At 39.0% G+C, this 26,396-nt stretch overlaps 1 protein-coding gene across 1 annotated transcript; it reads right to left on the bottom strand.

Annotated features, from left to right (window-relative positions):
• Positions 1-12,873: 12,873 nt before the first annotated feature.
• On the bottom strand, positions 12,874-22,452 carry LOC135202452 (RNA-binding protein lark-like). Its single transcript, XM_064231853.1, has 6 exons — positions 22,296-22,452; positions 15,595-15,682; positions 14,815-14,947; positions 13,729-14,183; positions 13,489-13,566; positions 12,874-13,188 (listed from the first exon to the last, which is right to left on the bottom strand). Exons 2-6 carry the CDS (start codon positions 15,672-15,674, stop codon positions 13,146-13,148), a joined length of 789 nt encoding a protein of 262 aa, XP_064087923.1. The 5' UTR covers positions 15,675-15,682; positions 22,296-22,452; the 3' UTR covers positions 12,874-13,145.
• Positions 22,453-26,396: the final 3,944 nt, after the last annotated feature.

Genomic DNA, 26,396 nt, shown 5'->3' with positions numbered 1-26,396 from the left:
TTGTGTTTATTACAAAAACCCACAATACATGTTATATGATACAAAAATATTATAAATAAACGACAAACGAAAATAAATGAAAAAAAAAATTAAACCGTTTAATAATCGAAACCTCTGCATATACATTTGATAACACAGTAACTATCATCCTTAATTTAAATTTGTTTTGAAGCTGTACTGACACACTGATAATAAGGAAAAGTGATACATGAAACCTACGTATGCACCCAAATGTACTGAGACATTGATAAGTAATACATTCCAGGAATATGGAATGTATCTAATTATTTGGATTTGTATAGCTTTGTATTGCCATGGCACAGCACCTTCATCATTGAAATACTCCATAAATTCATGGCGTACAGTTTGGCCGGCTGTATTTGTATTGCCTCCTGTTCTTTGCAATCGTAACAAGTGGGGAGTTTCACGCCAACCACCAGGGATAATTGTACACCTTGCAATGTCCTTCAGAATCCAAAGACCTTCAGGCGTATATTGTGTGACATGGTCACGTCTGAGAAAATTATGCAAAGCAGTGCATGCTAATACCATCATTTCAGCTTTGCTTGGCGACAAGTATATAGTTGACAGGAAAACTCTAAATCGGTTGGCCAATATACAAAAGCATTCTCAACTGTACGTCGAGCCCTAGATAACCGATAGGAAAAAATGCGTTCCTAATACTTTGGGTTCGGTGTGAGAACGGTTTCATAATGTGCCGTTAAGAAGGGGAAGGCGTTGTCTGCCACAAACACATACGGTAGCCTCCTCTCACTTCCTTTGGGCTTTCTGTCACTAGGGAGACCTGCTGTTTCTGTGGCAATACAACTACTGATATGTGTATTGTCCCACACACCGCCGTCTGACACCCGCCCATTGCAGCCAATATCAACATAAAGAAACTCACAATTGGCATCAGTTATGGCTGTGGGTACCTTTATAATTATAGTAATATGAGCCACTGCCCTGTGGAGACGTTATTAGGATATGCTTTCCATCAATGGCTCCAATACAGTTGGGGAAGTTTCACCATGTTTCGAACCCACGTGCCACACGCATCCACTCGTCTGGTATGGTAGGTGTCTGTCAAAATGTAAAAAGAAAAATACCCTGTTATTATATCATTTTTCCATTGAGTTTGAGAGGCCATGTGGCCACATTTTACGGTAATCAGTATAAAAGTTGACAATGTTGTGCCTACTCTGCCCTAATATTCTACCTTATAGTGGATTACCTAATATGAATAATAAGCGTTTGTCCTGGACAAATGGAGCTCAAGTCCGAAATGATTGGGTAGGATAGGAACGATTAACAGTGACGTCATTGATGTGTCAGTGCACAGGCCTATTCCATCCCCCACCCACAGAGGTAGGAGTTCGTCCATGCCCACCCCTCCCCTACCCCCCCCCCCATCTCTCTCTCTGTCTGTCATATAATGTACTGCCTATAGTCATTATTCATTTTCTCCTTTATTTAGTCCTCACAATCTTATGTGTATCTATGAATGTTATGAATTCCTATCAATCTATGTGAATCCGTAATTTATTGGCATGTAACCATACGTAACCCAATATGTCTTTCATTCTAGATCTTTATCGATCCGGTAATTTGTGTTATTGATGATGCTCAGCCTACACCTGGGACTTCTGATACCAACTGGTGAACCTGTGGAATCAGACACGCTTGGGCCTGGGACCGTCACATCGAAGACCCGCAAAAAAAACAAACAAAAAACACAGAGTATCGACGAGACCCAACTCCTGCAAGAGGCGTATAATGAGCTAAAGTCGTTGTCCCAAGGTGAAAAATACTTTCTCTCCGCTTTTGGAACTGTCGTCTCTAATAATTTTAAATGAAATGAATGGTGAAAACCAGATATATGCTCAAAAACTAATGAATGAAATTATTTTTCTCGGCCGACTTGGAAGGCTTTCTTCATCTACAATGATTGTTGAATAATTTGCTCATAAATAATTATCATGTTACCATGATGGAACAAATGTCCGTAAATATCTACATACCATATATATTGATTATATATAGTGCTTCATAATAATGTCATTAAGTTATGTTGACGGTGTTACTAATTTATTTTGTGTAGTACACGATTTTACTTATGTTGACGGTGTTACTTATTTATTTTGTATCGTACACGATTTACTTTTCTTGGTAAACTACAGTATAGTACATGTATTGACATAATATACGGATTTGGACTAGGTAGTCATTGAAAGACAACGGCAATGCACGAATGAATGAGAGAGGGGGGGGGAGGGGGCATACAGATCGGTCCTACCTGTGGACGTCAAGGAAGAAGCTTGAACCCATTCAGTGGGAGGTAAATTAGCTAACTAGTAAACCAGTATTTCTTGTCTTTGGGTATATAATTACACACTGTACTGATCAGTTTCAATAAATAGTAAAACTCACCTGCAAGTAGTCATCCTTTAGTACCTCATATATGGCCCGACATGTTTCTGGGATTATGCGTGACAAGCTTTGTTTGGATATACGTGTAGAATACTGCAGTGCTGAATACGTACATCCTGTTTGCCAAAACAAAAATCTTAGCGTTGCCTCCAACGACCTCCTGTTGTTATACTCTGTCTCATAATGTGTGTCTTTTTTCATAATGTATGACTCCAGCTTTCCTAGTAAAGTATAAACGTGCTTACACTCATTCTCCAAATAGTCCTCTGAAATCTTTTTCATGGCCATCTTGTAGTTCCCGTAGTATGGTTGTGTGGCTGCCATATACATGTCTTTTAGTGAGCCATTCTTTGCACCATATTCTCTTCTTTTTTTTTCTTTTTCATTAGACACAAAGCAATTATGATGCTACACAATATCTTCCTCTTTGCGGTAGCCACCATGGTTATTGTACCGCACTGAGGTGGCCGTGACTGAACACACTACTGGCATCGTCGAGCACGCCCACCTCCTCCTCCATCGCCTCACCCGTGTGGACAATTCATTCAGTGAAAGCCCGCCAGGAATAATTTGCCCGGTTCAAACCCGAAGCACGACGATCAGGCCACGCTCGTCGTGGAAACAGGCCATAGATAGTCGTTCATCTGCGCCAAAGCATCAAAAGGTCCAGGGGTACTCGAATCCTTATATTTATTTGTCATAAAGATTAGAGGGGATAAAAAAAATATATTTATATATATATATAAATTTAAACTTGAAAACCTTAAAAAAATATCATCAGCCTTTCTTGGAGTTTATTCCGCCACCAATGGCACAAGTGAGAACCGAATCCCAAATGTCCGCATCCCTACCCTACCCCATTGGGGATGGCATAACATGATGAGAGTGGCTCAAGTGTAGGCCAAACCCGCTTGATATGACTGAGAGTATTACAAGAATACAATCATCCCCACCCCAATCATGTTATGGGCAAACCGGATAGAATGCCGAGAGTCCTAACCCAGAACCAGAGCCCCCTGGAATCCGTGGTCCAGCTCTAAAGAATAGTTCCGCCTGATCTCTCAGGTCCGAACATTATCGGGCAGTTGATGATCCTACCACAGTTCCCACTATTTAGTTTTGGATATAAACCCAGTCCCAGCTATGATATCTTTTCCTATTTTTATGTCTAATAAATTTTACAAAGGTGGAAAATTCCACAACAATAATCCAAATTATACGATGATCTATGGGACACTTTTGACTCGAACCCGGGAACAAATGCCTGGGTGTCAAGAGCCCCTTCATTATATCATTATATCCCACAAGGCTACTAGAAAATTTAAGCCCATTAAAAGTCAGTCAGACTCAGACTGAACTCGCAGAGATTTGAGGATGCGAGTAGTGTTGCCATAACAAACAATCCAGAATTATTGTAAGACTCATTAGCAATTTTGGTATTTGGTTTAAGGTAAATACTATGCCGTATTATCTAGCTACTTTTCATTTAAATACCCGGTAATGATGTTTATGAAAAGATTACTATCAGTAAAAACCATAGAGGTCCCACAAAGAAAACTTTTTTGACTAATACATCTTTTTATTTATACAGCACAAACGGAATGTCTATTAAAAAAAAAAACAGCACCATAAAGCCAGACATATTTTTACAAATATCACTACGTGCAGGTTATTCCACAATTCCTGACGTCATGTCTTTTTTTTTGACAGATGAAAGAAAATATAGCCCAATCAAAAATGGATCTGGCATGCAACTTGTTTCTAGAATTAAAACCTCCAAGTTCAACAAGAAATAGTTTTTAAAAGAACACAATCACAATCAATCTGTCTATAGTTGAAAGGAGACTGAAATTTCTTTTAAGTAGAAAAATCTGCATATCTGCCACTTTTTTTATTCGTATTATTTTAAATCGGTGAGCAAGGCAGGTATACAGGAACTATTAATCATTGTAGCCTATCACTGAAACTATCACGGTATCTTAGAAAGAAAATGGATTCTTCAAGATCATCATTTAACTTTTCCCGACTGCAATGCTGATGACACAGTCACTACAAAAGACTTGGCTCACCAGGAGAAAAAAAAAAAAGGGGGGGGGGGGGGGGGGGAGATACGTTGCCGGACACTGCTTGGTGGCAAAGTGTGTCTCGGTTATCAGTATGCCACTACTAGGTCGACCTTGCTCTCTGAACAGTGAGGAGGAATTAAAAATCAATGTATTCCCCACTTGGAGACATCTCTTTGCTGTATCTGGCATCCACTTCTTCTAAGCACCAATTTAACCCACCTATTGTCTTTCTAATGTCAACGGCCTTCTAAACTTTGCCTTTGCTTCTTCAGGAAAACTAAGAGGTGTAACCTGTAAACGTTTTCGACCAGAGATGACCCCCTACCTTGCAAAAGACAAAAGCATAAATTCATTCCCGTATGAAGCGCCTCTCGTGGAAGTTTATTCATCATGGGATAAGTAAGTCTTCTGACTTGTCGAAAGCATCGAGACGACTTTCAACATACGTCAGGAGTCTGACGAATTTCGTATCGACTAAACAAGTATACCGCCTTCAGCACCTTTGAACATGATGGAACTAGACCACAGAAAATAAACAAACCACTTCTGCAGCTCACTCAGTGGATGAGACTATGTGCTGGGAGGCTTGCTGATCGTGAATTAGAAAACAATTCTCAAAAACGCATGTCTGGTTCTGTTTACTGTCTTTGAGACAGGGCCCTTTGGTCCCACAGGGTATGGGGAAATAAAAGGATGTGACACGTCTGACGGACTAGTCGATTGTTTGGTGTTGCCTATACTCAGGCAATGAGGTTGGGCATTGAGCCACAGCGAGAAGACAAACGAAAAGTCACCACCTCACTTCAAAAGCTGGAAATACCTGATAAAGTGAAATTCATATGAAGACTCAGGAGATGCAGGAGCATTAAAGGCAGCAAAACCAAGATAAGCTTCTGCTGTAATCACATCTGACATGAATGCAGTAAAGGAAATGTCCCATGAGTAACCCTGTGGCAGACCAAGACACCTTCAGCAAATCCTAGGACTCCCAAAGAAAGCTTCGGAGCCTTGTCCTGTGTTACAAGGGTCGGGTGAACTAGGGGTAGTTGATGAGCGACCAAGGAAGGCGAATGATAAGGACTGGTCTCATCGAAAATCCCTCATGGGCATGGAACCAGCACAAGTGTGAGTAAAAGGTGTCTAGTTCATTTATGCTTAGAACTAGCTTCTCCTTGTAATTCGAGTAAATCCTTGGAACTCGCCCACCCCTTGGAAAATCCGATAGGCGGGTTAGTGTCCAAGAAAGACAAAACTAGCACAAACATTCCAAAGTCTACGGAATCTATGCTGTTCGTTTCTTTCAGATATTCCGAGAGCAGGTAATGCACAAGAAAACCCTTACAATAAGAGGGTCAAAAGTACAATGGCAAACACGCAATAAAAAGCAGTCAGTTCCCATGACAAAGTGATCTGCAGAAGTGACTTGTGAATTTTAAAATATCAAAACTTAAAATTTGCTGTATGTAACCATCTTCAAAAAAACAAAGGAATACTTCTACCCTGGTTTCCTTGATGCTTTTCTTGAAGGTCGCGAGAGAAATTAGAGAAATGTTTATTTTTAAGACAATGGTTCCCAACCTGTGGCAGAGGGGTTTTTTTTTTTTATAACGTAGATGTTATGGATCCAGCTTACACTTACCAAGTATGGCAATAGCTTTTGATTTGGCTGGGACTCGTATCTGTGGGTTTGCTTGTTTGTTTGTATGGAGTTTTTGCGTTGCATGGAACCAGTGGTTATTCAGCAACGGGACCAACGGCTTTACGTGATCAAGTTTGTGAACCACTGGTTTAGGGTACTCTCAGTTGTTGGAGTTAGATCCCGATTTTTTTTTTTTTTAACTTGATAAACCTTAAAAACACATGTATTATCAAAATCATCTTCACTGATGATACCGGACAGTATTCCCATGTTGTTCACTTCCATGATAAAATTTTATCAATTAAATAACTACCCGGGATAAGTGTAGGCCCAACCTGCTTAATGGGGGCATGATAGCAATAATTAAAGTCTTTCCCCAATGTAAAGTTGGTAAAATAAATACAATTCTATCGTAAATTTCAATTACTTTATAAGAATAACAGCTGACTAGTCACACAGCAGCTACAAACACATTCTTTTAGCAATATTGGCAGTAAGGAGTTATAAAATCTCTTAATGCCCAAGTACCCGAGTAGGAGGTCAAATGACTAAGATAAACAAACAAACAACCGGCCCCCCAAAAAAAAAACAAAAAAAAAAAAAGTTATATATGTTAGAAGCGAGAGCAGATAACCAAACCATTTTCAAAATATCCATGATAGTCTTTGTTACTTGCAGTTCCAAAACTTCTCAGTTCAATACGAGGCTTGACACTAGTGCTACTTCTATGGCTTCTCAGCATATTCCCACAAAGTTTTTATGTAACGAATCACCTCCACTCCAACATTTACAAATCTTATATACTTTTAATATATAATAATGAACAGCAAGTCCTTAGTAATTAACTTTTGTTAAACCGATATAAGTTATAATGTTAAAAGCTATTTCGTTTATTCCCCAAAATGTACTTAAAAGTGCTATAACATATTCAGGTTGAGCCAATATATACTCCTACCAGCCGTGACTAATCCTGGTTACAGAAAAATTTCTGGTGACCAATATGCTTTCACCACAGATTAAACATATTATAAGTGACACCTGAACGATTTAATCACGATAAAACTTCCGAAAGGAATAGTCCTCATGTAAGGCTGTGAGGAATCTACCAAGGTATATAGAATTGTCAGGTAGTCATTTGTGGGGGTAGCGGCTTATCCCACCCAAGAGCCGCGCAACCTGGAGGCCAGGTCAGGGCGAGAAGTCACTCGGCTACAGTTTCAATCAATTGTATATCACAGGTCACTTCAATGATCTGTGTTGATTTATTTTTACATTCTTCGAATACAACCATAGTTTTGATTTTTTATATAATCTAAATTATCACTTAAATAATGCCAAACAACTGCACCGTGTTTGGTTGTTATTCAAAAAATAGAAAAAAGGAGGTATCCTTTTTCCAAATCCCTCGTGATGAGGAAACAAAGACGGAAATGGGTTCATCGTTGTAAGAGAAAGGACAACTTTAACCCTACTACTCATCGCATATGCAGTAAACATTTTGAAGAAAATGCATATAAGAGACCTGCAACAAGAACTTCTTTGATCGCGAGCCCCAGCAATGAAATTCAGACGTATGAATGTGAGGAAGTAGGGACTTTGAAGAGCGTGTCCTGGGAAAGTACAAGGGACTTCATAAAGCTTGCCGACTCTTAAATTTGATGTGTTTAATTCAAGGGTAGCTTATGACAAAAGAATCTAGACATGCTTATGGGATGCAACTGACGGAACAGAATAAAATCCTTCACAATATGAAGTGTACTGCTGAAACAATACTTGTTTGCAAAAGTAATAAGATCATCCTACCCCAGTTGAAGTCAAACACTAAATAAAGTCACATTTACTTGGCAAAATAAACTCTATAACTGGAAAAAATGGGAACTCGATGGAGTGCGATTCTTCAAATATGTCGGAAGGAATGTTCACTCAAGAGAAAAGCTGTGAAAATAATGATTCAAATGAAACTGATCTTGAAAGAGCTTATGATTTCTGCAATGGTGAAGATGCCAGAAGACTCGGAAAACTTAGAAAATGAAATTCATGAAAGAACTTTATAGAATGTTGCAGACGAAGAGGGCCTTCGGTATGTTGGAGGTTATTTGGCATCTAAATTTCCAGATTATCAGTTCTTAGGATGTAACTTAAGAGTGAAAGGTACAGGATTAGTGCAGTAGAGCGACACCATAAATTAACGGAACCAAGTGCTTAGTTTTTTTTGAAAAATTAAAGGTAATGGAAAAAAGGTTTCAAACATACAATGGAGAAAATACACTGAGACCAGGCAATAGAGTATTATGCGACTTGGCACGCCATTTTAAATTGTGTATCCGTGCCTTTGAAAGTAATATTGTTTTTTGTCAGATGTTTTTTAGGTTGAGAGCTTTGAATGCCCAAATTTTATCAAGTAGGCAATAAAAAGAAGATGCATAAACTAAATAATGCAATGAAAATTTAAAAAATTGTTATTCACTTTTACCAAGTATTTATCATTTCCATTATGAAGCCAGATACTGTTATGCATTATCTATGTTAGTTTATTAAATAATGTATTGTAAAATTGTAAATAAGCCATTGTACATAAATGCCAGGTCAAATGCTAATTGAATATTTTATTTAAGTCCTGTCAAGCATATTAATTTAAGGTTTATATTATATATTAGAGCCAAATATTATCAATCTACGATTTAGTATGTGTAGTACAGTGTCCTATATGAATTCAGAACACCAAACGTATACAAAATAAGTGTGAAAAGGACATCTGACACTTACAGGCCTCATCCCTTCGACCCAAGGTACTTAAGTTGTTCCCAAGGTAGTACTTGCCTTGACCGCTCCCACCCTGGCCTCCAGGCCTGTCACGGAAATGCCCCACAACTAAACGGCGCCCCCCCCCCCCCCCAAAGTGACTATCTCTCTCCCTTATTCTCAGTATTTATCCAGTACTTTTCTATTTCTTCTAAGTAAGACCTCTAGTAAACCCTTGCCTGTGTTTATGTGGACGCATATAGACCAAAATGGAATAATTAGTACACGTATAAATAACTGCCAAATTGGAATATGGATAATAATAAAATGGCTTGAACATACCATTCCAGCTGACCAACCCACACGTTACAAGTGCTAATGCACTGAAACCATTTCAGCATTACAGGGATTGATTATTTCCAAATACACAAACACAAAACTCAACACCCCCCAAAATTTACGAGTTTCTTTAGAAAACTAAGCACAGTAAATTACAGACCTCACGTAAAGTCGTAAACAAGATTACCTCTTGGCTGATTGAATAAGATAACCACAGAGCTGCATTGTTTTCCCGGCCCCATCTTAGAAACTGGCAGCCATTTTTTATTCTATAACATCTAAAACAGGCCTATCAAAGAAATACAAAGGCAGAAAGAGCAGAAAAACTTGAGGTGTGTTCCTGTTTTCAGCCAGTTCACTCGCATGATTTTCACAATTACTCGACAGAAAATATATTTTGGATGTTGACTATTTTCTTCTAATTTAAAGGAAATTTTTTTTTTTTTTTTATAAATTAAGAAATGAAAATGTGGATGGAGGGATTGGTCTCGCACCATCTGGTGGCCTTACTAATAAACAATAAGTTTTTACTTGTCTACAAGGGAAAAAAAATAACCTTTTACTTTAAATATGAAGCGTTTTGACGAGACCAGTCATTCGCCACATTTTGGTTTAGCTATGTAGAATTGACTTATTACTGCACTTCTTGCTATCTAGTAAGTTTCCCTAGTTCATTGGATACCTGGAATCCAAGGATTATTCCTTTATTGGCGTTTGACAGCTTAAAGAAATTTAGGCCAAGTTACAATGTAGCATTTACCTACTTATAGCAATTATTCCTTGCTTAAACACACGGTATAGTAGACAGAGAACTATTGGCACTGGAAGCTTGCAAAAATGGCACTAACCCTCTTACAGAGGGTTCCTCCTCACTAGGGATATAGCCAGGTGGTTGACAGCACACGTCATGATTAACTACACAGGGGACCAAAGGAGGCTGAGCACTTCCAACTATCTAATAACAGCAACTGGAAGTAACAAGCAGCCTTAAAAAAAAAAAAAAATCATGAACCACCAATGCAGCAAGAATAGCTTTTCCAAGATATTTTACAAAACACAAAACACCAAAAAACCTGCGTTTTCTTTATCGACGTCATAGAACTGCAATGTTATAACTTAAATTGCCTATAAATGTGCAGCAAAGAAGTCTGGCAATACCTGCAAAACACTTGTACATGTAAGACCATTGAATTTCTTTCTCCATATCTGGCTGTTTACCAATGGTTAAAATTGCAGAACATGAATACTAATGTATAGACAAATTGTCGAGAATGTACTAGAGAATCATTAAGTACCATTCCACATAAACCGTGACATTTGCATGGTAATTGGGGTTTTCTTGAATTACTTTTCAACATTTTACAACTACTTCATGTTATAGAAGGCAAGCTTGCCAGTTACAGCTGGTTTGCAGTAATATGGCAAATCTCTATGGCACCTTTGATAAAACACACCAATTCAAACAAAAATAAACAAGCCATGAATCAACATAATCTCATTTCTATACAGTATTTATAACTACCCATAATTTTTGGGGCACACACTGATTCTTAAACACCTATTGACAAAGAACCTGAGGCAATAGTATTCAGTCTGAATGAGTTGAAGGGTAAAGACAGCAAGCAGAATTGACCATCACCTTTTATTTACTTTAAGACTTCACCCTTCAGCAACTGCAGGATACTCCATGTCACTGCTGTCAGCTGCAAGGGTCAAACATGTAATCAGAATGATGTACATTGTAGTCAATTAGTATTTAGCATACATTATATAACATTTTTCTATCATACAAACAACTAACATAATTATCAATGTATTCTGTAGCACAATAATCTAGCCAATTTATAAATATTATTACTTTAATCCGTAAAAACAAACCTCGTTTGAAAATATTACACAAAGTACTCTTCCTTCACTAATCTAATGTGCTCATTCTAATCTATTATATCTATTTATCCATCCATCCACCTACCTACCTATCAATCAATCTATCCATCCATACATATATATATAATATAACCAAAATCCTACATAACATTCTTTCCCTCTACCTAAGGGTAGATTACCTGTCAATTCCTAATTCACTTACAATTTCTTTACAACACTAAAATAATGGAAGTAATTCAATACCCAACATTCCTATTCCTCAAGGACATAAAACATTACAGACTGGTCTTGACATTCACTATAGAATTATGGTTGAGAAGTATACTACAGTCTGCAACTATTCCAACCTCCAAACACTGACCTAAAGACTATGAACAACATACACTATTTTATAGGAAAGTATACAAAGGCCTGTTCATAAAAAAAAAACATAATCCATACTTACTAAATTATATTATAGTACCCCTTTGAGATGGCCGAAGCGCTCAATGTTGCTCTAGACAAGGCCAGGACTTTTCAGTCATGCATTTTCCATATCAGACGCCATGCTCTCATCGACCAACCACTTCATAGAGGAACCTAATGGGAGAAGAAAGATTAATACAAGACTAACACATCACTACCTGTAAGGGAACTAGCAGATTTAACTATCGCAAAACTAAACGTTCGATTGACCTCGTACATCAGTTAATATCAATTTCTTAGAAGCAAGGGTTTATTATTATTCGTCCAAAGTCTTTAATAAAAAAGGGTATTCGTACAATAGGTATCGGAAGTCTGGAAAGAACGAGACTACCAAAGCGTACTTATCACTTTTTAGAGAGCAATATTCAAGGCTTGAGTCGTTAAGAGTTCTTACAGGTTCGAGCTTTGAGTAATCATCCAATTCTTTTTTCAAAAGTGAGTACAATAGAGATTAAACAGGCGTTGAAATTACCACCGCACTGTCATAAGCTGGGCACTCCACACTGCTTAGATATATAGACAGGTACGCAGTCGGTAAATATCTTGCCAGAGAAAACGGGTGATGGCATTATGAAGTCAAGATGGGTAGTTCAGTGATGCGATGGATTATGTGTACATAAAAAAAGCTTATGATGATGTACTCACAAGAGCAAATGTCATTGAAACTGTATCATAAATTATACTTAAGTCTAGAGTGTAGTATTTTAAGTGAGGTAGGACATGCAAGAGTCATGGACGTTGTTGGTTAGGGCACCGCCTCCCTTTTTTAAAGTTGAGACCCGTGTAATAAAAGCTAACCTGGCCAACCACGACGAGATCTGCTAGGATGCTGCGACCCCGATGACTAAAAATCTCTTGAGACTCGAAAACCCCAAGACACAAGAACACCAGTACCACAGCACCCTAGCAATCCCACACACGTTCCACCTGCAAGAGACGTTGCCGGCCGACGCTGCCTCGAGCCTCTAGCGCACGGTCACATCATCGTCACAAGTCTGTCGCTTACGATGCTTGTGAACAGTGGGGGTTGTTGATAGGTCGAACAGCATCTGGCCCAGGACATTGTCTAGGTCCTACAGTGAACTACAAGACTGATATCAGGCAAGGATACTGAAGCAAGTGACAACTAGAAGGTCGCCTCACGTGAATACTGGGTCTTACCTGGGTACCTGTCGCTGCTCTGCACTCCTTTAATTTTTCAGTTATTTTATCAGAGGTCTTGGTGATTGATCGGGTGCATATGTGATGGCAGTTATATTTTAAACTGTATATTCTAGAACTACTCGCAAGGTTATTACTGAAAAATTCTCTTTAGGTTTCCTTAAAAATAAGATTTATTGGTACGCATTACACATTGGGTAAACATTAACGATCTTCAGGTTTTGTAACCTTGAAACATCATGAGACTTTAGGTTCTTTTGTTCATATACGCTATATATATAAGTATCCAATCATCAGTATTGTTCAGACGCTAACATGATTCCAAGAACTTCCGTGTTGGAACTATGCATCTCTGCCACCAAGATCTGATTATCGGCGGGTGCATGCACACGTTGCAGTCAGCCTCTACTTGGCATCTAAAAGCGTCTGGGGGGCATGTCACGGGGAGGACCGGGGTAGCTACAAGAGAACATGAGAACATTCACATCATTTTCTGCTTGCAATATGCTGTCATGGATAAAAATATAGGTTATGAATTTCGCAACATGTTCATTCGACATGAGATGGTTAATACCAAAACGAAGACTTTCCCTCGCAAGAAGCTATTGGACTTTATCCATCGGTAAACGGGAATTTTAGTACTGAACACTGTAACGAAACTAGCTTACAGTTTAAAAATCGGACAAGTGTAACAACAAAATGTATCTCCAGATATATCATTATTTCAAGAAGCATTCTTCGCCCAAATACCATACTCACCGACGGGGTGGACTACGTCTAGGTGGGGAGCGTCCACGAGGTGGGAACATATCCCTTCCACCTCCATAAATATCACGGCTGAAAAGAAATTCATACATAACCAGCCTGCGCAAACCAAACCTCATCACAACTAGGCCTGAGAAAACCCAATACTACCTACAACTAAATCACCGACCTTATATTCAAATTCCATAACCACAAAAGAAAATCAATAAAAGCATCATCATATGCAGTACTTACTCTGCCCTTGGCCCATACATATCACTGTAAGGATCATCTCTTCGGTCATAGCCCATTGGAGGTGGTCTTCGGTCCATTGGGGGTGGTGTCCGTCTACCCATAGGTGGTGGGGGCATACGATCATATGAATCATATCTGTCATAAGGGTCTCTGTAAGCTGGTTCCCTTGGCATTGGGGGAGGTGGTGGACGTCTATCAAGACCACTTCCTGGGGGTGGCAGAGGCCGTCTGTCACGTCTTTCATAATCATCATAATATCCATTTCTCATTGGAGGTGCTGGAGGTGGGCCAGGAGGAGGAGGACCAAATCTATCGCCCATTGGAGGTCTTCTGTCATATGGACCAGGACGTGGCATGCCACGACCTCTCATGGGTCCACCACGGCCTCTGAATCCGCCCATACCACCTCGACCACCACCCATCCCTCCACCAGCTCTCTTTTCACCTGTAGATTGCTGTGGAAAAATATTTGTTTAACGTAAATGATACAACTTGAAGATTAAGTCCTCATATTCACTGATTTCCAGGAACCAATAGTGCAGGATTAACCACTAGCTAATTAAAGTCTCAGAATTCACAAGAGATTGCTATTCAACAATAAACCTAAATTAAAATAACTTCCATGTTAACATGACCTATTTCATACAGTCATACACCTCCAAGAAATAATTTACCTATAACTTTTGAACTTCCCAGTCACCAAAAATACATTTTCTGAGTAAACTGCCCAATCTTTTATGCATGAGCAATGTGAAACTACTTAGCAGTGCTTACATTTATGAACCGTTTCAACTCTGACAGGAAAGAAGACAAGTTAAAACTAAACTTGAATAATGCATGGTTCACTCACTAAAACAAATTTAATTGAACTGTACTGTCAAAATGTGTATCAAACAACTTCTAAGTATTTTAACCTTTAAGACTTTTTAACATAAGCCAGAAAAAATGAACTCTTGCTACCATCAAACCACCATTTATTTTTTTATTTTTTACGCAAGCACCTAGGAATTAATGCGCAAATCCAGGTTGGTCATCTTAACCATATGGAAAATGTAAAAATTGAGTAATCTAGACTAGCAAACTCACCTCAACACTGATTTTGAAGCCATTCAGATCCCAATTGTTTAAATTTCTGATTGCTGCTGCTGCCTGGTCCTCTGTTTTCATGTGAACAAATGCATAATTGCCGAGAATTGAGCATTCTGTAACCTCACCATATCTGCAAGAATAAACCAGTTCTAGTTCTAGTGCACAGATACACTTGGACACAACTGCACATACACACATACATGCTTCAGGAGTTTGCCAACGCCAACACCCAGAAACTATTGCTGTACAGAAATTTCCTCAAGCTAAGTTAAATGTCCCACACACCCTGAGATTGTTAAACTGAATTATAGTTTTCAATAGCATTGGTTGCAATTGTCAAATGACTATCTCTAAGCACTGGTGGCCCTTCAGAAAGTTAACATTTTGTTGCAATTTAACTGTTTGGAAAGTTAACAAGATTTGTTCTGATTTAAATTCTCAGTTGACTTACAGATGTTATCAAGTAGTGTACTTTACTGAGAGGGGCAATGACAATTAACTACCAAATTTTCATCACCTTGCTACACCACCAAGACATCAAACACAAACTGCACATCATTCTGAATACTACTAAATTTGTAGCAGTGTTCTTGGTTTCATCTCCCCTCAAATTTCAGACAGCAACAACATTTTAAAAATACCAAAGACCTGTATGAATACATCCAAGAACTTCGGTTTGAAAACCATCCAAACACCAAATTATATACAAGAGCAAACACAAAGGACTATGATATACCTTACATTATCATGCACATTCTTAAAAATGACAGGCTTTACCTTTCAAATAATTTTCGAAGTTCAAAATCCTTGCAAGTTGGAGGCAACTTGCCAACAAAAATTTTTGTCTTTGGAGGCATTGCTGCACCTGGAAACGAAGAAAAAATTATTTAATCTCGCCATACAAAAAATTTCTGAAGAGCTTCAAACACTGCATATACAGGCAGGCAGTCCCTGGGTTATGACGGGTTCGGCTTATGACGTTAAGGCGCTTTTCAATTATATTCATCAAAATTATTTCCAGGGTTATGACGCCTACAATGCTGATCTGGCACAAGAAATGACACCAAAAATGCAAAATAATCAATATTTGAAGTTTTTTTTTTTTTTTTAATGAAAAATGCAATAAGAATGCAGTTTACATAGTTTAATGCACCCAAAGCATTAAAAGTAAGGTTTTCTTAGGATTTTTGATGATGTTACAGCTTACGACGATTTTCGGGTTACAACACATCAAGAATTTAACCCCCCTTCATAACCCGGGGACTGCCTGTATTTATAATTTACATTACACAAGCAAAGCCGTAATCGTGAACAATACCACGAGAAACTTGTTAACAATATAGATTACGCATAAAGGCCTATTATTAAAGTTTGGACTAATTGTGGAAAAACCCCCTTATATAAATTTTCTCCATATCCCATAAATGCTAGTCCTTCATTTTATATATAAAAAAACTGGGTATGTGCAAATAAAGGTACCATTGGTATGTGGTCATCTTGGAATGTTAAATACTATTCAATTTTAAATTCAATTCACAGCAGGAACATTTCATGGTTGAGCCCCCCCCCCCCCCCCCCCCCCTCCCCCCCCCCCCCCCCACCAAAATATTCCACTAAACAAACCACTACTACAGAAGTGGAAAATGTGTATAATATAACAGTCCATAAGCTGTTCAACTGAGTTGCGGTTAGTTTTATGGCTGTCCACACTCAAATTAACAGGAAGGCCATGTGTTTGGACAACACATACCACTGTTCTGTATTTGCTGCCAATGTCTGTTTTGCCAACTTTTTTATAGTAATGGCTGACCCAAGAACTTAAAGGCTAAAAGGCCCCTCCTGTCCCAGCAGCAGCTCAAGGAGCAATATAAAGACTACAATGTAATGCGAACCTGAAAAGCATTACCAATGCAAAACATGACAACAACAGGCCTAGGGTAAAAAACCACATGGTACAGGGGTGGACCATGTACGATCAATGTGTGCAACCCCAAAAAAAGTACATTATAACGCGTCCTGACATCGGAGATGGGCATCAGACGCGACTAGTTGTTGGTGAGAAACGGAGCTAAAGACCTCTACTCCAGTGTCAGGACGCGTTATAATGTACTTTTCTTGGGGTTGTACACATTGATCGTACATGGTCCACCCCTGTACCATGCGGTTTTTTACCCTATGCCTGTAAAAGTAAGTATGAAGAAATCTTCAAGACAAGGCTCTTCCAAAGTCAACTACAGTACTTGTTCCACATGGTTTGGAAACTCCTGGCTATGAAGGCAGCTGTTTGCCAAGTGTTATGGTCACGATCACAGTCCCTAACTCAGCATCATCTGCAAGGGCTTTGGCAATATATACAAACATACAAAAAACCACTAGTAAGAGTATATCTATCAGATGTACAATGTGAAGCCACCAGCAGTCTGTCTTAAAGTTCAGAACCCAAGGCCAGCCTGTTTACAATACAGAGCTGGTAAATGGCAAGAACTGAACCATTAGTAATACAAGATTAACCAAGCAACTGACAACAGACAATTTAATACACCACACTTCAGAATAGCAACTGAATATCCTACTATGTTTATCAGTCCAAAGTAAACCAAGTTAACAATTTATCTAAACACTGGGAAGTGCTTGGCTATGAGCCAAGGTGGCACTAACCTTGGCACTAGTGCAGGAGGCCAGCAACACACACAAAAAAAGCACTGCCAAACCTTTATGCAGTTATGCCTTTCCCAAATTAATAAAATGTAAAACAATCTTAAATACTGTACTAAGCTGGGTTGAATAAATTTCAATATTCTGAGCATGATAGTTTCCACTTACACCTGTGACAGTGTCCTTGGTACCTCCAACTTTTGCTTCACTAATACAACTCAATATTAATTAAAATGAAATTAGTTTTCTTCCCATCCAAAAACAAAGTTGGCTCTAAAGCAACAAATTCACAGACACTGTTCAGTGGTTTTAGGTTGCATGGAGCCAGTGGTTACTCAGCAATGGAACCAACAGGTTTACGTGACTTCCGAACCACGTCGAGATTGAACTTTTATCACCAGAATCAAACTTGCAGCCACTATGGTGGTAGGCCAAGACCATAACCATCACGCCGCTGAGGCACTAATTCACTGACACTGCTCAGGCTTATGGGGTATGGAGATATTACAAAATAAACTGGCCTGAGCAAACTACAACACTCCTGCTGGTATTTAAGTCTGCTTATAGCAAGATTTATGGATAGTTCACCAACTTATGGAAAACCATTAAATGTCATGGATACACTAGTTTTACAGGAATGATGCGTTCACTGCACCACATTCGCCATCTGCTTAAATAGTGCTTCTACTGTTGCAATTACCAGCCCGAGAAGAGTCTACTTGAGACTCAGAAGTCTAGAAAAACTAACCCCTATTAATAATAACTGTTGCAATTGTGATTCCACTCCTTACATTTTGAGCGCACATGTTATATTGCCATGGGAATTATAGTAAAGATGTTTGTACATCATACTCAAACAAACAATTTAACCATTTTATGAGTTAAGCTGGTGTTTTCTGGCAAATACTGCAACCTGTAATTTTAGCAATGCTTCAATACAGGTAAGTTTCAAAACTGTGTTGTATCAAGTTTTCTGGGATAATTTTCAGTTGGGGTGCTTTGTAAATCAAAGTCAAATTGTGCAATAAAAATTAGGTGCAAGTGTCTTGTCAGTACTAAGCTGCACATTCATCAGTCATTCCATCAGTCTAGCATAACTGAAACTGTTAAAATCCCAAAGTAGGCTGCAATATCATTAACAGTATGCCTGGATATAAATTCAATCCAGAGTTTAGGCCAAGCTGTGGTTCACCCTCGCAAACCTTTGGTAGTTTCAGAGTTCTCCCACAGCTTACACAAAAGCAGAGTTGTTGTAGAATGTTAACTTGACACCCAAGGTGCAAGTTTCAAATGATTTTAAATTACCAGAGTAGGCCAAGGTAGGGCACAAGTTGCTAGATTTTACTCATGGGATGAATATCCAAGTAGCTTAAACCACATTCACCCAAATTGTAGCTGGTAGGCCCTTGGAAAAGTACTGGTCATACATTAAAAATGTAAAACAAATTTAACAACCATAACTGCCCTATAAGTAGCCACTTTACAGTTAACTACACCATACTGGGTTGCTTAGTTTGTGTTGTTTTCTAACCGGAAGCAATAAAGGCATAGGTTGCTAGATTATGAGAGGTAGGGTTTAATTATGAGAAAATAAGGCAAAGTCAAACCTCCCTCACAACCATTTACACCCAGATTTTTTTTAACAATGGTGGGCACTCTACATCATTGGATAATTTAGTGGTCTTCTTTAACTTTAAAAACGGACTAAGAGTAGGCCAAGCATATTGTAATTTGGCCTTCCAAAGGTGGCACAGGTTACGTAGTCTTTGCAAAACTAGCTTTTGTTACCAACTGCTGGTCTGAACAGGGTTTTTTGTTTGTATGGTGTTTTTGTGTTGCATGGAACCAGTGGTGGTATTTCTACAGAAGCAGTCCGCATGGACTGCAAGGAACGTTAACGCGGATACCACTGGAGATTGGGGCGTCCAATGTATTTCACCGTGTTTAGTACTGGCCCTTGGGGGGTTAATTACAGTCGTCCGAATACATATTACTTAAAATTCTTCAGTAGGTAAAACTGCATAGAAAAACCGCAACTGCCATAGTCTAGGCCGCCGCAGATAAGTACCCTAGATATACCCCAGCGGTTATTCAGCAACGGGACCAACGGCTTTTTTCGTGACTTCCGAACCACATCAAGAGTGAACTTCTATCACCAGAAATACACAATCTAATTCCTCAATAGAATGCCAGAGAATCGAACTTGCATCCACCAAGGTGGCAGGCCAAGACCATACCAACCACGCCACTGAGGCAATGCAATTGCAATTATATTAGAAGATAATCAGTTTCTCAGACATGGACCTCTTATTCTGAAATTACCCACTAAACTGCACTTTGTCTAATAATCAAAAATACCAACTGAACTGAAGTTTTAGGCTGTTAATGAAGTTTATAATTGTATATAACACAAATGGGCATAATGGCAAGGCAATATAAAAAGCAATGAAATAACCATATAATACTGATAAAATTAACTTTGCAATTTGCAAGCCAGGATTCAATTCCCAATGCCAGACATTTATATCTTGTGCTTTTCGTAGTGACAGGGAGCAATGAGTGCAGTCTGACATTCCATTAACTTGCTTTCATGCTGATAAAAGGAGTCTAAGATTAGCAAGTATATTAAAGAGTAAGGTTAGGAAAACCTGGTTATGATTACTAAACCTCTTAACTTAATTCAGGTTTTAGTATGCATACACACTACATTGGAAGTAAACTAGCACAGCAACGCACACTATATCACCAGACTTGCTATTTTTGACCAAGTGACAACATGAACCATCAATACAGGTCACTCTACAAGTAGCCAACTCATGATTGCACTTGTTGCCCAGTACTTTGAGTATATTCTCTCAATTTGATTGATCAAATCACCAGCTCCAATATTCTACAAGGAGAGTGTAGGTTGACGGGACTTGTTTCGCCAACATAACCCTACTTTTCCAAGATTACCAAGTCCTGACCTACCCAGAATTCACTGGCCTAACCTCACTTGTGGCACTGTATCCACGGGACCACTTTTAGCCCTCACTTCCAATTGGTGGTAGTCAAGTTTTTCTGCAAACTACCTTGATCTACATCTAAGAATGAACATATCAAGTGATGTGGGAATTAATTGGCTACACCTCACTCAAGTTCATTTTCACAAAAATTTTAGTTAAGACAACTAAGGTGCTAACTTAGAGTAGGCTAGAAGTTTGTAGTAGTAGACTTCTGCTCTACTATTTTAATACGAGAAAAAAAAAAAAAAAAAAAAAAACTGCAGGCAACAAGTTCCACAGACAGGAACAAACCTACTGGGAAGCTATGTCCCAACCTAACCTGACGTTCCCTTCCTACTTCCCTTAACACTCCCTGGTAGTGTTTAGAGGCCTGACCACATCCGTCTGCAAACTAACCTAACCCTCCTAAGTTTATATAAAAAATAAACCAAGCCCAGGGTAACTTACTCCCTTCAATAATCAAAACCAAGCCCAGGGTAACTAACTACCTTCATTAATCAATTTCCAAGGATGGGGTACAACATGCATAGCATAGGCTACACTAACACATTAAAAATACAAACTACTTGCACATGCTTAATTAACTCATCAACAGCTTCAATTTATGCTTAATTGCCATACAGGCCTATCAAAACCTGGCCTGGCATAAGCTCGCTGGCTGTTTCGTTTCCCGGCAACCAAACGAACACATTCTTCCACTGAAGGATACTGCAGGCTGGGATAGGCGAGGACAACCGGCAGTTTCTTTCTAGGTTAAGATTTTGGAGAATACGTTATAATACGATTAGAATTTTCGAATTAATAACAAAAAAAATAAATCCTTGTGGCAGCGGTTACGCCTACACGTTGCTGTGTCCTGTTACGACGGTTACGCCTACACGTTCCCCGTGGCATTTGAGTCTAATATTTAGAAAATACGACTGGAAAACGGCAATTTCCAATGAATCACCGAACACGCCATTACTGCCTGGATTAACCGTCCATTGCATACCGTTGAGTTTCCTGGTCGAGGAAAAAAATAAAAAAAACACCGGCAATTGCCTACCCCCACTCGAATCCGGATTACAGTGCATGAGTCGGATTTAGTTAGGTATATGATTTAAACTAACGCAAAACAGTTATAAAAACAACTCTTTTAGGTTTGGGGTATTAATTCACCAGTGAAATCATGTGACTTCATAGGTAATTTCAACATACGAACGGTTCAAATGTTAGAAATAAGAATCAACCTACAGTAGTGCTTGAAACCGCCCGTTAATTGCACATGCCGGAAACATTAATAAATTTAAATATAATAATTTTAAAAGAACAAATTATAAAAACGCTTTTGAATCTCGCGAAAACTGCCTGGAACCGGACGTTAAAATTATTTTTACACTAACTCGGACAAGGTACCGTTCCCTCCGTATTTAAATTAAATGCGTCTAGAGAGAGAGAGAGAGAGAGAGAGAGAGAGAGAGAGAGAGACCGCGCCTATTTCGCTGCAGATGCTTTGGCGGGCATATAGCCCCCGCCTCCACACGAAGCAACGGCGGCGACCGGCACCAGCGTCAAAATAAAAGTTTCATCTCGCTGTATTTCTACCATCCATTTGTTAATTCCATACTCAATTTGCTAATTAGATCACGGCAGCCACTAATACGGTCCTCAAATAGGCCCGGGGAACAGCTGGCCTAAAATACGGCGCTAAAACAACGACCAACAAATGGAGGGCGATTTGCCGCCAACAATGGCTTCGTAATATTCTTCCGGCGGGATTTCGGCAATTCCTCGTTATATCCGCCATTTATTCCGAATACGAATAAAGGTTATACTTACAAGTAAGAACAGCGTCCAATATGATACTCTTCCAGTGAAACACACGATTAAAAACCAAAGTGAAGTGGATCACCACACGTCCGTAACACCTTTCGAAGCGACTCGCACTGTGGAAATGGCCGGAGATGGCTGGCTGGGGTGACGCCGTTGAGTCGTGACGTCATATCCTAGAATGCTCCTCCGCCAATGAGGAGGCCCAGAGGCTGCGCATGTGCCACATGTGTCCAGTTTTGGCTAATGATTTCCAAATCGTAAGAAGATTATCCGTATAAAATATATATTAAATACATATGTCCCACTAAAAAAAGATTTATTTCATATATATTATCCAAAAACAACACTTCTGAGACATATCTAATTTTAAAAAATAAATCTGTCAATAGCGAGAACAGACTCGCTGGTCTCTTCAAGCATATTCTGGGGTTCGCGGCTTCGCATAAGTCATCTTGCAAATTATTTTCAACGGTGAAAATCAATCACAGTTCACAGTCGTCCTCGAAGGCTGTTAAAAGTTGATGACATTCGACATATGGTTAAAGTGTTGACATCAATGAGATTTCTTTACTCGTTGGTCGTACGCACTAGAACATTACGAAACCGAGTTCACTTCTGTCTGCATAAGCATGTTTTGTTATTGTAATGACGATGTATGAACTGCAATTTTAATTTAAAAATTGTATATTTCTTCAGTCTTTAGCAACTCTAACAACCATTAAATCAAATGACGGTTGTAAATCGATACGCAACACGTGATGCCTTCTCGTCCATTCATGTAAACGAGATGACATCCCAACAAGAGAATGCTTTGTCTGGAGGATACGTTTTCTTCCTCATTTTCCTCTCCCCACTCCCACGATTATCGTTCCCGCCTACTGCTACTTCACGCTTATCTTGATTCAGTTTCGAGGTTTTCACTGAATTTAACAACATTGGCGAAAGGATTCTTGGAGATCTAGAGAGAGAGGGAAAATGATGCATAGGACTATCACCAGGTTGCTATATAGTGCTCCGTTCAACGGAGTCCGTTGTTCCCCACCAACCACGTGATCCCGGCTCTGACCCGGCCTGCACTTTTCCAGTTGTTTTTTATGAATCTTTCGTTCTATAACTTGATTCACCTGTTGTAAAGATGAGCTTGGAAAAGATTCAAGTCTCGAGTATGTGGATGAAGAACCTGAAGAGAAAAAAAACATAAGACTGGTGAAAGAGGAATTTGCAATACAGATCGAATCCCTGTATTTAAATTTTCAGAATTATCTACCCCTTTCGCTCTTTTAAACGAATTAAATAGCAGTAGAGGTAATAAAGAAAACGAATATTGCGAACCCATTACGAATCAGCATCAACTGAAACCAAGCGACCAAAAAACTAATAAAAAAAATCAACACCAACCAATTCAAATATGTTGACGTCATCCTCGGTGTGGAACAAATCAAAATATTGATGTCGGCATCCTTTCCGAATACTGCAAAACGTCAGCAACAAATAAAGATGTTTGAAATAAGAATATTCTTTACGTATAGTCCTTTTTATTTATTAGTATGATCTGTTAGCTCTCGAAATTTCCCTTTCATTTCGTATTAGAAGCCACTGGAGGCTAAAGAAAGAAGAGCAGTTTTCAAATGCATTGAACTTTGAGGAGCAGAATTCAACAGTTCCGACGCTCTACCTAGTTTGCTGCACTGTCTCACTTAACAAGAACTATACTCTATTTTTTTTTCATCTGTCCATCCGCCTGTGGTGTTTTTGTATGGTAACACTGCGTCTCGGGCTTTAGATAGTTACATTCAGCTTACATTCAACGATTATAATAATATCCTATTTCGAATATTAACGGTGTAATTCGTACACAGTAAATTAATAAAACAATTTTCAGCTGCAAATGTACACCCATACACCCAGATATCCTTTTATTTACCTAAAACTTACAAATAGCGTAACTATCTAAAGCCCGGGACGCAGTGTTACCATACAAAAACACCACAGGCGGATGGACAGATGAAAAAAGAAAAAAAAAAACAGTATAATCACTGCCAATGGTGCAAAAGAATGGGTCACATTCAACTCCTGTTACACGTAGTTACCTGGAATTTTAGTGTATACTACAATATATATGTGTAATCGGTATGTATAAGTAAGTATATGGGTGTGTATATGTATGAATATACATAGTGAATTTAAGTACATTGATCTATAATAAATAACTATATATTTGTTGATTCTGAACACACATTTACGTGCATGTATTTGTATTTATTTGTAAAATGAACTTTAAAATGTATTTTAAAAAAAACTTCGGTCTTAAAGAGACCACAATAAAAGAGCAATTGGATGTGCCCCGTTTTTTTTAAATTCTCTATTATTACTAATTTTCTCCATCTCCTTGATTTGTCTACACTCAACCCGTTAACTGGCTTTTTTCTATCGCGTCCGTGAGATAACCCGAGCAAGAAAAGAAGACTAAAGAAGTTGATAAGAGAAAAACTGAGTGTCTCAGATCGTTTAATTGCATAAGATTTATAAAAACAAACTTTCCCTCTGCTAAAGAGATTCTAAGTTTGAATACATACTTAGATAAGTTGGTTAACTGACTGGCTAAATAAAATAGAATGAAGACTTAAGAATAACCACATTCTATAAATCACTGCTTATTTATATACTTTAGGCATTGCGAGGTCAACGTAGGCCTATAGTAGATTCACATCAACCGTGCATCTGATGTCTAGGCCAGTCCCTTACGACTCTCCTGATTGGCTATTGATAAGCCAATCACGGGGCTGGAAAGTTGAAACTCTCTCGAGAGAGAATTCACATAGGCAGGATGTTCCATCTCCCCAGAGGGATACTATTGAAAGACGTATCCCTCGGAGAGGTGGAACATACATCCTGCCTATGTGAACTCTGGAGAGAGACTGAGTCTGAGTTTCCAATTTCCAGCCCTGCAATCAGGAGCGTCGTAAGGGACTGGCCTAGACATCAGATGCACGGTTGATGTGAATCTACTATAGTAACTAAGTTTACTTATAACATCAAACTAAGATTTACATTGAAAAGTAAGGTCCTGGTTTCATCTATAACAAAACTTAAACCGAAAAGATCTTGTTTTAACCTAAAACAGGAATATATTTGTTACAAGAAAGCAATAATACTCTCATCGGATAAAATTATGAATGCAATTCTGTTAAAATGGTAAAATATTGCAAATTTTCTCTAATAAAAGAAAAAAACAGGATTAACAAAATACACGCGTGACCTTGAAAGTGGGAGCAGTGTACCCCACTGTACTGCGTAATTCCCCGAGCGGAAGGCAATACTACATTATTCGTACTCCGGTAAATGTCACCTTAAAAGTATTCGGGGAAACTTTTCTCCCCACTTTCTGGAGGAATCAATATGTGATAGCGGCCTGTGATGCAAAAGGCAAACTGATGGAATGTGGTTTATTTCTTGTTTTATTTGCTCTGGCAGTCTCTTGTTCGTTTTATCGTCATCTATATCTTTCTGGTGATCGTGTCCGTTCCTGCATCGGGAAGAAGGGGAACGGAAAAGGCGGGAAATAAAGGAACGAAGAGACTCCATTGTTCGTCCGTCGGTGTCGAATTCGAAACACGTGGGAGAGCCAGTGTTGTGTGCGGTGGAAGAGGAGGAGGGACGGTTGAGTTGATGAGGGAGGGAGGGGGGAATGACAGGAGGGGTTAGCTGCAGTCATCAATCCCCCTCCCCACCGTAACCGCTTCTCTTATAGACTCATGGCATGATTCATATCTCGACTCATCAGATTCTTGGAGAGAGAGCGCGAAATGAGCTTTGACAGTTCTTTCAGCAACGACGGAGGACTGGTTTGTTTCCCCCGACGATATTTCTGATGACAAATCAAGTTGTTCTGATAAACACATTCTTCAAGGAACCTCTCTCTCTCTCTCTCTCTCTCTCTCTTTGCAAGGAGAAGCTATATTTAAACCCATTGTTCTGCCAGGCAGTGATATGTGGTTAAAATGGCAATTATAAACGGGTGTCTGGGCAAATCGAGAATGACGGGAGCCGAGATCGGTGCATGATTGCATTTCCGTGAGCAGTCTAGACTTGAAAGGAGTTTCTTGT

This window comes from Macrobrachium nipponense, chromosome 30, assembly GCF_015104395.2.
Source record: "Macrobrachium nipponense isolate FS-2020 chromosome 30, ASM1510439v2, whole genome shotgun sequence".
Classification (NCBI taxonomy): domain Eukaryota; kingdom Metazoa; phylum Arthropoda; class Malacostraca; order Decapoda; family Palaemonidae; genus Macrobrachium; species Macrobrachium nipponense.
This window is presented reverse-complemented; position numbering and strand designations above follow the sequence as displayed.